Below are 18,532 nucleotides of genomic sequence, written 5' to 3' on the forward strand. Positions count from 1 at the left end.
TATGTAGAAAATGTTGAATTTCTAAATATCTACAGAAAATAAACCAAAATTATGTAGAATTTCTGTAGAATTTGTATAAAAATTTGTAAACAAAAATTATGTATAATTTCTGTAGAAATTATTTATAATTTCTGTAGAAATTGTAGAATTTATTTAGAAATTGTTGAATTTCTACATAATTTCTACAGAACTACTAGAAGAAGCTTCTGTACGAATTGTGTAGAATTTCTATAGTAATTGTGTAGAATTTCTGTAGGAATTGTGTAGAATTTCTGTAGGAATTATGTAGAATTTATGTAGGAATTTATGTAGAATTTCTGAAGGAATTATGTAGAAATTCTACAGTAAATTAAATAATTTCTACAGAATTTTTACAGAAATTCTTTATAATTCCTTCAGAACTTCTACACGATTCCTGCAGAACTTCTACACGATTCCTGCAGAACTTCTACACGATTCCTGCAGAACTTCTACACGATTCCTGCAGAACTTCTACACGATTCCTGCAGAACTTCTACACGATTCCTGCAGAACTTCTACACGATTCCTGCAGAACTTCTACACGATTCCTGCAGAACTTCTACACGATTCCTGCAGAACTTCTACACAATTCCTGCAGAACTTCTACACAATTCCTGCAGAACTTCTACACAATTCCTACAGAACTTCTACACAATTCCTACAGAACTTCTACACAATTCCTACAGAACTTCTACACAATTCCTACAGAACTTCTACACAATTCCTACAGAACTTCTACACAATTCCTACAGAACTTCTACACAATTCCTACAGAACTTCTACACAATTCCTACAGAACTTCTACACAATTCCTACAGAACTTCTACACAATTCCTACAGAACTTCTACACAATTCCTACAGAACTTCTACACAATTCCTACAGAACTTCTACACAATTCCTACAGAACTTCTACACAATTCCTACAGAACTTCTACACAATTCCTACAGAACTTCTACACAATTCCTACAGAACTTCTACACAATTCCTACAGAACTTCTACACAATTCCTACAGAACTTCTACACAATTCCTACAGAACTTCTACACAATTCCTACAGAACTTCTACACAATTCCTACAGAACTTCTACACAATTCCTACAGAACTTCTACACAATTCCTACAGAACTTCTACACAATTCCAACAGAACTTCTACACAATTCCTACAGAACTTCTACACAATTCCTACAGAACTTCTACACAATTCCTACAGAACTTCTACACAATTCCTACAGAACTTCTACACAATTCCTACAGAACTTCTACACAATTCCTACAGAACTTCTACACAATTCCTACAGAACTTCTACACAATTCCTACAGAACTTCTACACAATTCCTACAGAACTTCTACACAATTCCTACAGAACTTCTACACAATTCCTACAGAACTTCTACACAATTCCTACAGAACTTCTACACAATTCCTACAGAACTTCTACACAATTCCTACAGAACTTCTACACAATTCCTACAGAACCTCCCTCTAGTAGTTCTGTATTAGTTCTGTAGAAATTATATTTGAATTTCTGTAGAAATTATGTATAAATTCTACAATTTCTCCAGAAATTATACATAATTTCTACATAATTTTTTATACAAATTCTACAGAAATTCTACATAATTTTGGTATAATTTCTGTAGAAATTATATAGAATTTCTGTAGAAATTATGTAGAATCTCTGTAGAAATTATGTAGAATCTCTGTAGAAATTATGTAGAATCTCTGTAGAAATTATGTAGAATCTCTGTAGAAATTATGTAGAATCTCTGTAGAAATTATGTAGAAATTCTACAATTTCTATAGAAATTGTACATAATTTCTACAGAAATTCTACATAATTTCTACAGAAATTCTACATAATTTCTACATTTTTTACAAATTCTACAGAAATTATACATAATTTTGGTGTAATTTCTGTAGAAATTATGTAAAAATCCCACAGTATTCCCACTGGAATCCCACAGCATTCCCACTGGAATCCCACAGCATTCCCACTGGAATCCCACAGAATCCCCCAGGAATCCCATAGGAATCCCACAGAATCCCCCCAGGAATCCCATAGGAATCCCATAGGAATCCCCATAGGAATCCCCCTAGGAATCCCACAAAATCGCCCCCCAGGAATCCCACAATCGCCCCCCAGGAATCCCACACAATCGCCCCCCAGGAATCCCACAAAATCGCCCCCCAGGAATCCCACAAAATCGCCCCCAGGAATCCCACAAAATCCCCCCAAGAATCCTACAAAATCCCCCCCAAGAATCCTACAAAATCCCCCCCAAGAATCCCATAGAATTCCCACAGGAATCCCACAGAATTCCCACAGGAATCCCACAGAATTCCCACAGGAATCCCACAGAATTCCCACAGGAATCCCACAGAATTCCCACAGGAATTCCCACGGGAATTCCCACAGAATTCCCACGGGAATTCCCACGGGAATTCCCACAGGAATTCCCACAGAATTCCCACAGGAATCCCACAGAATTCCCACAGGAATCTCACAGAATTCCCACAGGAATCTCACAGAATTCCCACAGGAATCCTACAGAATTTCTGCAGAAAGTCTACAAAAATTATACCTAAATTATGCACAATTTCTGTAGAATTATGTAGAAGTTATGTAGAAGTTCTGTAGAAATAATGTAGAAATTCTATAGAGTTCCTGTAGGATTTCTGTAGAAATTATGTAAAATTTCTGTAGGTATTATGTAGAATTTCTGTAGGTATTACATAGAATTTCTGTAGAATTACTACACTTTCTATAATTTCATGAAGAAATTCTGTAGGATTTCTATAGAAATTCTACAGAAATTCTACATAATTTCTACAGGAATTTTACATAATTTCTACAGAAATACTACAGGAATTTATAGAGAACTTCTACAGGACTTCTACAGAAATTCCATGACTTACATCTAGAAAGGGCAGCTTCCCATCCTTCACCATCTCGTAAGTGAAACTCGAAAATTCTGCTCGAATGCCTCCTTCAGCTCCTGCAGACGTCTGACATCAGGTACCTGTGTAAAAATGTCGTCAACATATCTGCAGTATATGGAAGGTTTCAAGTTCACAGAACTTGTTTACCACAGGTATGTTGGTAAACAGTGATACTACGTCCAACGAGGCTCTTATCCCTGTGGCCCGTGTTCCCCGCAGTAAGTCAATAAATTCCTTTGGAGACTTCAGGCTGAAAGCACAAGGTACATAAGGAGTCAGCAAACCGTTGAGTCGCTTCGCCAGTCTTCTTCGCCAGTCACCCAGTACGTGGGTGTGGGTATCTGGCTGATGATTGGCCGAAGTGGGTTTCCAGGCTTGTGTGTCTTGACATTTCCATACACATACCCAGGTTTGTATTCCCCAATAATCTTTGGCAGGTGGAGTCCGGATTTCTTGGCGTTTACAGTTTCGATCAATCTGTTTACCTTGGTTTTTCAATTCGGCTTCTACATGGGTACCATCGAACAGAAGGTCTTAGTTGGCATGAACTTGAAACCTGCCATATACTGCAGATATGTTGACGACATTTTTACACAGGTACCTAATGTCAGACGTCTGCAGGAGCTGGCGGAGGCATTCGAGCAGAATTCTGTGTCGAGTTTCACTTACGAGATGGAGAAGGATGGGAAGCTGCCCTTTCTAGATGTAACAGTCATGGAAAGGAGCCAAGGTTTCCACACTGCAGTCTACACTATGGAAACATAGGAATGTGCCTCAATGCCAACTGTGACTGTCCAGACAGGTACAAGAGAAGTGTTGTCAACGCTTACGTCGACCGTGCTCTCAGCCACAGCTCAGGATGGAAGCAAGCTGATGAAGAACTCTGTAGGGTAAGGCAGGTCCTAGTCAACAACGGTTTCTCCAATGGATTCGTTGAAGACATCGTAAAAAGGAAGGTGAAACGCCATGCAACCTCTGAAGAGTCAACTAACACAACACCTGTACCCCCTATTAGACTATTTTACAGGAACTTCTTTTCCACAGCTCATAAAACGGAGGAAAGGGTCCTGAAAGATATTGTTAATAGGAACGTTATCCATACAGACAAAAATCAGAAAATACAATTGACGATTTACTATAAAACCAAAAAAAACAGCCAACCTACTCATTAAAAACTCTCCAGACACAAAGCAAAATGCCTTAAAAGAGACCAATGTCGTCTATGCCTTCAAATGCCCACTTGGGGACTGTAAGCCCCAAAGAACTCAGTATATAGGCAAGACAACAACATCTCTTTCCAGGCAATTAACAATGCATAAGCAACAGGGCTCCATTAAGGAACATATAATCTCTTCCCACAACCAGACCATCACCAGAGAAGTCTTAACAAATAGCACAGAAATCATCGATAGATACAGCGATAGCAGGTGGCTCGACATCTGCGACATCTACACATCAAAAAGTCAACACCAGCAATCAACAGCCAATTAATGCACAACTATATTCTACCCACTTCAAGACTCCGTACCAATATAGAAGCATCAAGAGGAAGTATAGGCTCTTTGCAGTTACTTCCATTCTTCCCTCTCACTTACCCAATTTATACCCATTGCACCGTGTTCTGTCTTGTGTTGGTCAAAAGTTTGTTCACCTCATCCAAAACTGTTGCAACATATCACCTCACCCAAATGCGAGTATATAAGACAAGCTGTTTAGCGTTAGAATAAATAAAACTCTTAAGTGTTTTCAGGTTACAGTTGTGTGTGTGTAAACTAAAGTCTTTGAAAATGTAATACTGTACTTTATTACGAAACGCGTTCAAAGCGTCGCGTCAGACTTGAAATAAAAATGAATTTTGTAGAATTGATTTTTCAATTACCATCGACAGTAAAAAGAAACATAAGAAATATTGAGAAAATTCGTGTTAGAATTATTAATCTTACTTTTTCGGTCATATTTAACAACAACTGTATGTGAATGTGTATGTATTTTATGTGTGTGTGTGTGTGTGTGTACTCACCTAGTTGTGCTTGTGGGGGTTGAGCTCTGGCTCTTTGGTCCCGCCTCTCAACCGTCAATCAACAGGTGTACAGATTTCTGAGCCTATTGGGCTCTATCATATCTACACTTGAAACTGTGTATGGAGTCAGCCTCCACCACATCACTTCCTAATGCATTCCATTTGTCAACCACTCTGACACTAAAAAAGTTCTTTCTAATATCTCTGTGGCTCATTTGGGCACTCAGTTTCCACCTGTGTCCCCTTGTGCGTGTTCCCCTTGTGTTAAATAGACTGTCTTTATCTACCCTATCAATTCCCTTCAGAATCTTGAATGTGGTGATCATGTCCCCCCTTACTCTTCTGTCTTCCAGCGAAGTGAGGTTTAATTCTCGTAGTCTCTCCTTGTAGCTCATACCTCTCAGCTCGGGTACTAGTCTGGTGGCAAACCTTTGAACCTTTTCCAGTTTAGTCTTATCCTTGACTAGATATGGACTCCATGCTGGGGCTGCATACTCCAGGATTGGCCTGACATATGTGGTATACAAAGTTCTGAAGGATTCTTTACACAAGTTTCTGAATGCCGTTCGTATGTTGGCCAGCCTGGCATATGCCGCTGATGTTATCCGCTTGATATGTGCTGCAGGAGATAGGTCTGGCATGATATCAACCCCCAAGTCTTTTTCCTTCTCTGACTCCTGAAGAATTTCCTCTCCCAGATGATGCCTTGTATCTGGCCTCCTGCTCCCTACACCTATCTGCAATACGTTACATTTGGTTGGGTTAAACTCTAACAACCATTTGTTTGACCATTCCTTCAGCTTGTCTAGGTCTTCTTGAAGCCTCAAACAGTCCTCTTCTGTTTTAATCCTTCTCATAATATTAGCATCGTCCGCAAACATTGAGAGAAATGAATCGATACCCTCCGGGAGATCTTTACATATATCAGAAACAAGATAGGACCGAGTACAGAGCCCTGTGGGACTCCACTGGTGACTTCACGCCAATCGGAGGTCTCACCTCTCACCATAACTCTCTGCTTCCTATTGCTTAGATACTCCCTTATCCACTGGAGCACCTTACCAGCTACACCTGCCTGTCTCTCCAGCTTATGTACCAGCCTCTTATGCGGTACTGTGTCAAAGGCTTTCCGACAATCCAAGAAAATGCAGTCCACCCAGCCCTCTCTTTCTTGCTTAATCTTTGTCACCTGATCGTAGAATTCTATCAAGCCTGTAAAGCAAGATTTACCCTCCCTGAACCCTTGTTGGCGATTTGTCACGAAGTCCCTTCTCTCCAGATGTGTTACCAGGTTTTTTCTCACTATCTTCTCCATCACCTTGCATGGTATACAAGTCAAGGACACTGGCCTGTAGTTCAGTGCCTCTTGCCTGTCGCCCTTTTTGTATATTGGGACCACATTCGCCGTCTTCCATATTTCTGGTAGATCTCCCGTCTCCAGTGACTTACTATACACTATGGAGAGTGGCAAGCAAAGTGCCTCTGCACACTCTTTCAGTATCCATGGTGAGATCCCATCTGGACCAACAGCCTTTCTAACATCCAGATCCAGCAGGTGTCTCTTGACCTCCTCTCTCGTAATTTCGAACTCTTCCAAGGCCGCCTGGTTTACCTCCCTTTCTCCTAGCACAGTGACCTCACCTTGTTCTATTGTGAAGACCTCCTGGAACCTCTAGTTGAGTTCTTCACACACCTCTGTGTGTGTGTGTGTGTGTGTGTGTGTGTGTGTGTGTGTGTGTGTATATATATATAAAAAAAATCACTCAGCCTAATAGGCTGAGTGATTTTCTTTATTTTCAACAACAAATTTTCAATTGGTTTATTTGAATTATTATTATTATATTATATTAAGAACATAAAATATTGACATAGTTATGTTAGTTCAGGTTAGGTTAAGATAGGATAGGTTAGGTAGGGTTGGTTAGGTTCGGTCATATATCTACATTAGTTTTAAGTCAAATTAAACAAAATTAACTCATACATCATGAAATGGATAGCTTTATCATTTCATAAGAAAATATTTAGAAATATATATTAATTCAAGAAAACTTGGCTTATTAGGCAAATCGGGTCTTGTATAGTAGACCGAGAAGTGCGTTCTGGCTACTAGGTACGACACACACACACACACATTATATATATATATATATATATATATATATATATATATATATATATATATATATATATATATATATATATATATATATATATATATATATATATATATATATATATATATGTCATACCTAGTAGCCAGAACGCATTTCTCAGCCTACTATGCAAGGCCCGATTTGCCTAATAAGCCAAGTTTTCCTGAATTAATATATTTTCTCTATTTTTTTTCTTATGAAATGATAAAGCTACCCATTTCATTATGCATGAGGAAAATTTTTTTTTATTGGAGTTAAAATTAACGTAGATATATGACCGAACCTAACCAACCCTACCTAACCTAACCCATCTTAATAGATTAGGTTAGGTTAGGTAGTCGAAAAACAATTAATTCATAAAAACTTGGCTTATTAGGCAAATCGGGCCTTGCATAGTAGGCTGAAAAGTGCGTTCTGGCTACTAGGTACGGCATTATATATATATATATATATATATATATATATATATATATATACACACACACACACACACACACACATACACACACTGTATATTGGTTATTTGTGCATACATTTACATAAAGACATAAAGGATGCTAATTTTGCACTTCATTTTAGTGCATAACTCTATTGAATGTTATTAATGCAAATAGTAAAATCCGGATTATATATTGCTATTAAAATTGTAAACTGAAAAACAAACATGTTACTGACCTTTGGGGGCACAGCATCTACACCCATCACCTATACAGCCTAGCGCTACTTCCACCTCATAAGTTGAACAACTTGAAGTCCTGCAGATGCCGTTCTTTGTTTTGCATATTTGCAGTGACTTGCAGACTGCAAATAGATGAAGCGAGTTTGTAATAGTGGGGGTACAGTTAAAGGTTAATACAATTTTATAAAAACACTTGAATGAAATATTTAATATTTTATTATTAATATATAAATTATGAACGTATAAATAAAACTGCCTATCTATGTTAGGTACCAATACTCATAAGAATCTGTGTATATCTGAGGAATTACAAGACATAAGCAGAAAGAACAATGCGTACCTCTGCAGATGGCCAATGGTTTGTCATACATTTTATGAGTAGTGTTTACTATAGCCTGCACTATTAATGGATAGATTATGAGCATATATTCTTATATCTCCAAGCGGATGAAATAGTTGCAAATCCCCAAGCATCTCACATTATTTAGAATAAAATCATTGATAATCATTATATTAGTGAATGGCCAGTTAAAAGTGTGGATATTATTATCGCTCTTACATCTGTTCATATGATGAATCACGTAATTTCGGTGTGTAATGATGTAAGGGCGAAGAGGGAGAACGGCCTATTGATATAGCTCGAGTGCATGGGGGAGTTGTGTAAAACCCTGGTCTGTGTCTCGGAGAGGCTGCGGCATCCAGTAAGTTCAGTAGAACTTCGGTTTCAACTCTTTTTAACCATGTCGTAGCTCAGTCGATTAAGGCAGCGTCTGGGATGCTCTCGGACGCAGGTTCGAATCCTCATTACGGCCCTTGTGGACTTGTTCATCCATTATGTTTGTAAATCAATTATGTATATACTTTCCTGAATAAAATTTACTTTACTAATCAAGATGACTACGCCAATATGCACAGTAATTGCTGAAAAAATACAGCAGTTCTGGTTGCAACAACCCTTCCAAATCTTCCAAATAAGTATGACTTACGTTATCACTTCGTTCATATTTCCACTATTAATATTTTGTTATTAGTAATTAATATACTGTACTGTAATATTACACCTATCATTATTCGACTAGGTAAAATGATATTTAACTCAACTTTTCTTACGTATACTGTATTACAAAAATACAGACAAGGTCTTCTAACTTAAATATTATTCATAGTACAGTATTAAAACACACAAATCTTTTAGGGGGAAGATAAAACAGGACTTTATATTGTTTTACATTAAAATATACTTGTAACCGACAAAATATTCGCTACCAACCTTTAGGGGCGCAGCACAAACACCCGTCGCCTGTACAGCCTTGTGGGATCACCAACTCATCAGCTGAACACTGGAATGCTTGACAGACACCATTCTTTGTACTGCATTTGTCTTGTGGGAGGCAGACTGTAATGAGTTGAGGCAGGTTTGTTAGGTGTGATGAGTATAAAGTTATTAAATTATTTAACCTAGAATTCATTAACAAAATTAATTGCATGTGAATAAATAAATTTGGAAGGCGAATATTTATATATAAATGAACTGGATCTTATTCACTTGGTCCAATGGGTATGAAACTCAAGTCATGTAAAATGCAAGGCTGTTGCCTTATTAACCCTTAAATTGCGCATCGCATCATATGATGCTTTGACCGACTTGCAGTAAATTGCGCATCGTATCATATGATGCTTTGGAGTACTACGCAAGATTTAAACAGCCCGCGGATACACCACACCTTCATCAGGGTTCTTGTAAACAGACGCCATTTTTTTTTAAATTATGGGCCAAATTCCCGGGTGTTAGGGGCCTCAGTATTTAGGGAGCTATCAAGCCTGACGCACGCAGCATGAGCTCACAGCACTGCTGTTCAGCTTGTGACCACAGCACTGCTGTTCAGCTTGTGACCACAGCATTGCCTAAAAATGCCATAATATACATGTTCATGCTATTATGTAGCGATGATGGTATTACAGAAGACCCCTGACTGTGATAAAACTAACCAGGGTTCTGATAATAGCAGGATTGTGGTCATATTTAGCGCTGTGCTCCATTGAGGGAGAAATAATGCTGTGGGAGGGAGGGTAGTGGCTTTGTCTTCTGACTCTGTGTGGCCACCTTTTATTGATTACACTCACCATACCAACTTAGTGGTTCGCTATGGTGAACACAAATGTAGATACTTATATATAACGTGTGTATAGAGGGTATAAACAGCAAGAGGAGTAGGTTGGAAGCCGCCATTTTGGTGAGGGAGGTGGCGTCGTCTGCACGACTTATCATGTTTACTAGTGACCACTATGGTCTTTGGGCACCATGTATGAGGTAATTTTTTTTTTTATTGGAGTTAAAATTAACATAGATATATGACTGAACCTAACCAACCCTACCTAACCTATCTTTATAGGTTAGGTTAGGTCAGGTAGCCGAAAAAGTTAGGTTAGGTAGGTTAGGTAGTCGAAAAACATTTAATTCATGAAAACTTGGCTTATTAGGCTAATCGGGCCTTGCATAGTAGGCTGAGAAGTGCGTTCTGGCTACTAGGTACGATATATATATATATATATATATATATATATATATATATATATATATATATATATATATATATATATATATATATATATATATATATATATATATATATATATATATATATATATATATATATATATATATATATATATATATATATATATATATATATATATATATATATATATATATATATATATATATATATATATATATATATATATATATATATATATATATATATATATATATATATATATATATATATATATATATATATATATATATATATATATATATATATATATATATATATATATATATATATATATATATATATATATATATATGACAATGTCAGACCACGGAGGAAAAATGAAACAGGAAATTTCCTTAAGTACTTTCGTATATTAAATACATCTTCAGATACATCTTCAGGACCTTCTGAAGATGTATTTAATATACGAAAGTACTTAAGGAAATTTCCTGTTTCATTTTTCCTCCGTGGTCTGACATTGTCACATTCTTAATCACGTGTTTATTTTCGTGATATACACACATACATATTATATATATATATATATATATATATATATATATATATATATATATATATATATATATATATATATATATATATATATTATTTTTAAGATGAATAGGAAAACCAAGGATATACTGAACATCTTGTATCAGAATCTTTACTTTAAAAAACATAACGTTTCGAATACTTCTCGTATTCATCATCAGATCTAAAAGAAAAAACAGAAATCACAATCAAATAGCTGGTAAACAAAGAACTCATACTGAATATAATTGCCTATCAAAGAAAGGAAAATGCTTAAAAAACAAAACACTTAAGCGCACTTAAAGTGATCAATACAATAAAACTTATTAACTGTCACATATATTAAAAACTAATTTAAAATCCATTAAACTACAAGATGAAATTTATAACTACTAAAACAAACCATTCCATTAAACTTACGTGAAGTGATCAGAAGTGAAAGTTGATACCTAACACATAGATACTAAACACTATAACAAATATTTATATAATGACTACAAATCTGCAAAAAATGTATGTAAAATACAAACAGAATAAACGACAATTATAAAGTACTAACCAAAATCTTATAAAAAACTCAAATATTAAATAAAATTAAATACCAAAAAATGTATTATATATCCTAAATAAAAGATTATATTAATGTACAATGTTAAGACTTGAAATAAGTAAGAAAGGGCAAAGACATGGTAAACTAAACAAAATTAAACTACCAAAATTAACTAAAAATCAAATTACAGGGCCTACTGTGCACTATACAGTGTACAATTGAACAGCTGAAAGGTTGCTATTTAACAGAGGCCGCAGCTCCTTTATATATAAGGATTCCATTACTCTCAAATCTGACTGGCCATTCATACAAGTGTCCAGAATTTTAAAATCAGATTCCAGCAGAGAATGATCAAACTCATAACAATGGTTTCTAATCTCCGAAAATGCTGGTTTAGACAATGGTAATCCAGTCCTAAAAGATAATCCCCGGTGCTCAAGTATCCTAATCTTAAAGTTCCGAATGGAACTCCCGACATATCCAGGTTTACAGCTGGAACAATTATATATATATACGACATTTGAGCACAAGGGGGCAGGCACTTTATCTTTAAATTTAAAATAAGAGCCTATGGTATTTGTGTTGAAAAAATAAATCTAAAGTCTACTTGAGGATAACACTGCTGCAACAGTCTCCTCAAACGACTCCTTACAGAAAAGCTAATACTGCCATAAAATGGTAAATGGTAAATGTTAAAATGGTTTATTCAGTATGAGTTCTGTGTTTACCAGCTATTTGATTGTGATTTCTGTTTTTTCTTTTAGATCTGATGATGAATACGAGAAGTATTCGAAACGTTATGTTTTTTAAAGTAAAGATTCTGATACAAGATGTTCAGTATATCCTTGGTTTTCCTATTCATCTTAAAATTAAGATTCCCGAAGGGAACATCGATCATAAATATTTTATATATATATATATATATATATATATATATATATATATATATATATATATATATATATATATATATATATATATATATATATATAATATATATATATATATATAATATATATATATATATATATATAATATATATATATATATATAATATATATATATATATAATATATATATATATATAATATATATATATATATATAATATATATATATATATATAATATATATATATATATAATATATATATATATATAATATATATATATATATATATATATATATATATATATATATATAATATATATATATATACTATATATATATATATATATATATATATATATATATATATATATATATATTATATATATATATATATATATATATGTCGTACCTAGTAGCCAGAACGCACTTCTCGGCCTACTATTCAAGGCCCGATTTGCCTAATAAGCCAATTTTTCCTGAATTAATATATTTTCTCTAATTTTTTTCTTATGAAATGATAAAGCTACCCATTTCATTATGTATGAGGTCAATTTTTTTTTATTGGAGTTAAAATTAACGTAAATATATGACCGAACCTAACCAACCCTACCTAACCTAACCTAACCTATCTTTATAGGTTAGGTTTGGTTAGGTAGCCGAAAAAGTTAGGTTAGGTTAGGTTAGGTAGGTTAGGTAGTCGAAAAACAATTAATTCATGAAAACTTGGCTTATTAGGCAAATCGGGCCTTGCATAGTAGGCTGAGAAGTGCGTTCTGGCTACTAGGTACGACATATATATATATATATATATATGTATGTCGTACCTAGTAGCCAGAACGCACTTCTCAGCCTACTATGCATGGCCCGATTTGCCTAATAAGCCAAGTTTTCATGAATTAATTGTTTTCTGACTACCTAACCTACCTAACCTAACCTAACTTTTTCTGCTACCTAACCTAACCTAACCTATAAAGATAGGTTAGTTTAGGTTAGGTAGGGTTGGTTAGGTTTGGTCATATATCTACGTTAATTTTAACTCCAATCAAATTTTTTTTTACCTCATACATAATGAAATGGGTAGCTTTATCATTTCATAAGAAAAAAATTAGAGAAAATATAATAATTCAGGAAAACTTGGCTTATTAGGCAAATCGGGCCTTGCATAGTAGGCTGAGAAGTGCATTCTGGCTACTAGGTACGACATATATATATATATATATATATATATATATATATATATATATATATATATATATATATATATATATATATATATATATATATATATATATATATATATAATATATATATATATATATATATATATATATATATATATATATATATATATATATATATATATATATATATATATATATATATATATATATTATTAAATATGACCGAAAAAGTAAGATTAACAATTCTAACACAAATTTTCTCAATCTTTCGTACATTTCTTTTCACTGTTGGTGGTAATTCAAAAATCAATTCTCCAAAATTCATTTTTATTTCTAGTCTGACGCGACACTTGAGCGCGTTTCGTAAAACTTATTACATTTTCAAAGACTTTAGTTTAAACATACACAACTGAATAGAACTTACACATCTCCAGTTTGTTTATATCTACATTTGAGTGAGGTGGATGGGGTGAGGTGGTATTTAATAAGGTATTAATTTCATCAACACAAGACAGAACACGAAACAATGGGTATTGAATAGAAGTGATTGTAGAAAGCCTATTGGTCCATATTTCTTGATGCTTCTATATTGGAGGGGAGTCTTGAGGTGGGTAGAATATAGTTGTGCATTAATTGGCTGTTGATTGCTGGTGTTGACTTCTTGATGTGTAGTACCTCGCAAACGTCAAGCTGCCTGCTATCGCTGTATCTATCGATGATTTCTGTGTTGTTTACTAGGATTTCTCTGGCGATGGTTTGGTTGTGGGAAGAGATTATATGTTCCTTAATGGATCCCTGTTGCTTATGCATCGTTAAACGCCTAGAAAGAGATGTTGTTGTCTTGCCTATATACTGGGTTTTTTGGAGCTTACAGTCCCCAAGAGGGCATTTGAAGGCATAGATGACATTGGTCTCTTAAAGCGTTCTGTTTTGTGTCTGGAGAGTTTCTCATGAGTAGGCTGGCCGTTTTTCTGGTTTTATAGTAAATCGTCAGTTGTATCCTCTGATTTTTGTCCGTAGGGATAACGTTTCTATTAACAATATCTTTCAGGACCCTTTCCTCCGTTTTATGAGCTGTGGAAAAGAAGTTCCTGTAAAATAGTCTAATAGGGGGTATAGGTGTTGTGTTGGTTGTCTCTTCAGAGGTTGCATGGCGTTTCACTTTCCTTCTTATGATGTCTTCGACGAAACCATTGGAGAAGCCGTTGTTGACTAGGACCTGCCTTACCCTACAGAGTTCTTCTTCGACTTGCTTCCATTCTGAGCTGTGGCTGAGAGCACGGTCGACATATGCGTTAACAACACTCCTCTTGTACCTATCTGGGCAGTCGCTTTTGGCATTTATGCACATTCCTATGTTCGTTTCCTTAGTGTAGACTGCAGTGTGGAAACCTCCGCTCTTTTCCATGACTGTTACATCTAGAAAGGGCAGCTTCCCATCCTTTTCCATCTCGTAAGTGAAACGCAGCACGGAACTCCGCTCAAATGCCTCCTTCAGCTCCTGCAGATGTCTGACATCAGGTACCTGTGTAAAAATGTCGTCAACATACCTGCAGTATATGGCCGGTTTCAAGCTCATGTCGACTAAGACTTTTTGCTCGATGGTACCCATGTAGAAGTTTGCAAACAGGACACCTAGGGGAGAACCCATGGCAACGCCATCTACTTGCTTATACATGTGCCCATCCGGGCTCAAGAAGGGTGCCTCTTTAGTACAAGCTTGGAGTAGTTTCCTTAGGATATTTTCTGGTATGTCAAGAGGAGTACAGGCTGGATCACGATACACTCTGTCGGCTATCATCCCGATTGTCTCGTCCACTGGTACGTTGGTGAACAGCGATTCTACGTCCAACGAGGCTCTTATTCCTGTGGCCCGTGTGCCCCGCAGTAAGTCAACAAATTCCTTTGGCGACTTCAGGCTGAAGGCGCAAGGGACATAAGGAGTCAGCAGGCCGTTGAGTCGCTTCGCTAGTCTGTACGTGGGTGTGGGTATCTGGCTAATGATTGGCCGAAGTGGGTTTCCAGGCTTGTGTGTCTTGACATTTCCATACGCATATCCAGGTTTATATTCCCCAATAATCTTTGGCAGGTGGAGTCCGGATTTCTTGGCGTTCACAGTTTCGATTAGTTTGTTGACCTTTGCTTTCAATTCGGCTATAGTGTCCTTCGTTACCCTTTGGAATTTAGTTTGGTCAGAGAGTATGAGGTCCATTTTCGCCAGATATTCGTCTTTTTTAAGAATGACGTATATTGGCGACTTGTCACCTCTCCTGACAACTATCTCCTTGTTCTCACGAAGGCTTTTGGCTGCCGCTTTGAGCTCGGGGGACAGTATGGTGCTTCTGTAATTGCCTCGATTCTTTCCTCCTTCCGCAATAAGTTCTGCTTGTAAGGTATCTTTGGTAGTGACCTTCTTTTGTGTCTCGAGGTCGAATATGTCGTCCAACAGAATTTCCAACTCCACTTTCCAGGCCATCTCACTCGGTCTGGACATAACGTGACAGTTTATGCCCAGATTTAGGAGTGACTTGGTTATCAGTGAGGTTAATTCCTGCAAGGTTCAGGAAGCCATCTCTTGGTCGTGGAATTGCCATAGGTCCTCCATATAACGTTGTTAGTTTCTTGATAAGTGAAACGCCATGCAACCTCTGAAGAGAGAACCAACACAACACCTATACCCCCTATTAGACTATTTTACAGGAACTTCTTTTCCACAGCTCATAAAACGGAGGAAAGGGTCCTGAAAGGTATTGTTAATAGAAACGTTATCCCTACGGACAAAAATCAGAGGATACAACTGACGATTTACTATAAAACCAGAAAAACGGCCAGCCTACTCATGAGAAACTCTCCAGACACAAAACAGAACGCTTTAAGAGACCAATGTCGTCTATGCCTTCAAATGCCCTCTTGGGGACTGTAAGCTCCAAAAAACCCAGTATATAGGCAAGACAACAACATCTCTTTCTAGGCGTTTAACGATGCATAAGCAACAGGGCTCCATTAAGGAACATATAATCTCTTCCCACAACCAAACCATCGCCAGAGAAATCCTAGTAAACAACACAGAAATCATCGATAGATACAGCGATAGCAGGCGGCTTGACGTTTGCGAGGCACTACACATCAAGAAGTCAACACCAGCAATCAACAGCCAATTAATGCACAACTATATTCTACCCACCTCAAGACTCCCCTCCAATATAGAAGCATCAAGAAATATGGACCAATAGGCTTTCTACAATCACTTCTATTCAATACCCATTGTTTCGTGTTCTGTCTTGTGTTGATGAAATTAATACCTTATTAAATACCACCTCACCCCATCCACCTCACTCAAATGTAGATATAAACAAACTGGAGATGTGTAAGTTCTATTCAGTTGTGTATGTTTAAACTAAAGTCTTTGAAAATGTAATAAGTTTTACGAAACGCGCTCAAGTGTCGCGTCAGACTAGAAATAAAAATGAATTTTGGAGAATTGAATTTTGAATTACCACCAACAGTGAAAAGAAATGTACGAAAGATTGAGAAAATTCGTGTTAGAATTATTAATCTTACTTTTTCGGTCATATTTAATAATATATATATATATATATATTATATATATATATATATATATATATATATATATATATATATATATATATATATATATATATATACATATATATATATATATATATACATATATATACATATATATACATATATATATATATATATATATATATATATATATATATATATATATATATATATATATATATATATATATATATATATATATATATATATATATATATATATATATATATATATATATATACAGAGCACCACTTGGTTTCCGAACCCCTTGGGGACGAGACCCGTCGGTTAACATGTAAGTTCGTATACGAGAAATAGAGGGGAAAAAATAAACTAGAAATGTAAAAAGAAGTGGTTCTGAAAAGTTTACGAAAAACTCTAGGGGAAAAAATCGACAGGTTCATAGCGTAAATGCGACCGTGTTTTGTTTGTACTCACCAATAAGTGAAGTCCTGGTCCGCTTTATAAAAGTCCTTAATTGTTCCTAACTGATTATTAAGACGACTGGCAAACATCCTCTAGATGTTTCCTGCCAGCCTGCAGGAACATCCTGCCACCCTGCCTGCCAGCTTGCCTGCCAGCCTGCAGGCACATCCTGCCAGCTTGCAGGAACATCCTGCCAGCCTGCAGGAACATCCTGCCTGCCAGCCTGCAGGAACAGCCTGCCAGCTTGCCTGCCAGCCTGCAGGCACATCCTGCCAGCCTGCAGGCACATCCTGCCAGCCTGCAGGCACAGCCTGCCTGCCAGCTTGCCTGCCAGCCTGCAGGCACATCCTGCCTGCCAGCTTGCCTGCCAGCCTGCAGGCACATCCTGCCTAAAATATACGATGATGTACTGTACATTTAAGAAACAAATCTGGGTCACAGGTCTGTGGAGTGTGGTTAGGCTTACGGAGTCAGCCGGTCCCTCCCCCACCACCGACACACCTCCCCCTCTCCCCCCACCCCAAACCCATACACACACTCTCAAAGGTCACGTGGTTCATGGTTCACTTCAACACCCATATATCGCTTCCTGCCTGCCTGCCTCCTTCCCAGCCTGCAAGCCTGCCTGCCTGCCTCCTTCCCAGCCTGCAAGCCTGCCTGCCTGCCTGCCTCCTTCCCAGCCTGCAAGCCTGCCTGCCTGCCTGCCTCCTTCCCAGCCTGCAAGCCTGCCTGCCTGCCTGCCTCCTTCCCAGCCTGCAAGCCTGCCTGCCTGCCTGCCTCCTTCCCAGCCTGCAAGCCTGCCTGCCTGCCTGCCTCCTTTCCAGCCTGCAAGCCTGCCTGCCTGCCTGCCTCTTTCCCAGCCTGCAAGCCTGCCTGCCTGCCTGCCTCCTTCCCAGCCTGCAAGCCTGCCTGCCTGCCTGCCTCCTTCCCAGCCTGCAAGCCTGCCTGCCTCCTTCCCAGCCTGCAAGCCTGCCTGCCTCCTTCCCAGCC

General features: G+C 36.9%; 1 protein-coding gene across 1 annotated transcript in view; it reads right to left on the minus strand.

Moving 5' to 3' along the window:
• LOC123755309 (protein psiQ) overlaps window positions 1-18,532 on the minus strand; it is a 97,110-nt gene that overhangs the window by 24,304 nt on the left and 54,274 nt on the right. The window contains exons 16-17 of the mRNA XM_069327849.1: window positions 9,089-9,214; window positions 7,815-7,940 (exon numbers count right to left, since the gene is read on the minus strand). Of these exons, the coding sequence (XP_069183950.1) occupies window positions 7,815-7,940; window positions 9,089-9,214 (252 nt within the window). The remainder of the gene's footprint in view (window positions 1-7,814; window positions 7,941-9,088; window positions 9,215-18,532) is intronic.

The sequence above is a fragment of the Procambarus clarkii genome, chromosome 20, assembly GCF_040958095.1.
Source record: "Procambarus clarkii isolate CNS0578487 chromosome 20, FALCON_Pclarkii_2.0, whole genome shotgun sequence".
NCBI lineage: Eukaryota > Metazoa > Arthropoda > Malacostraca > Decapoda > Cambaridae > Procambarus > Procambarus clarkii.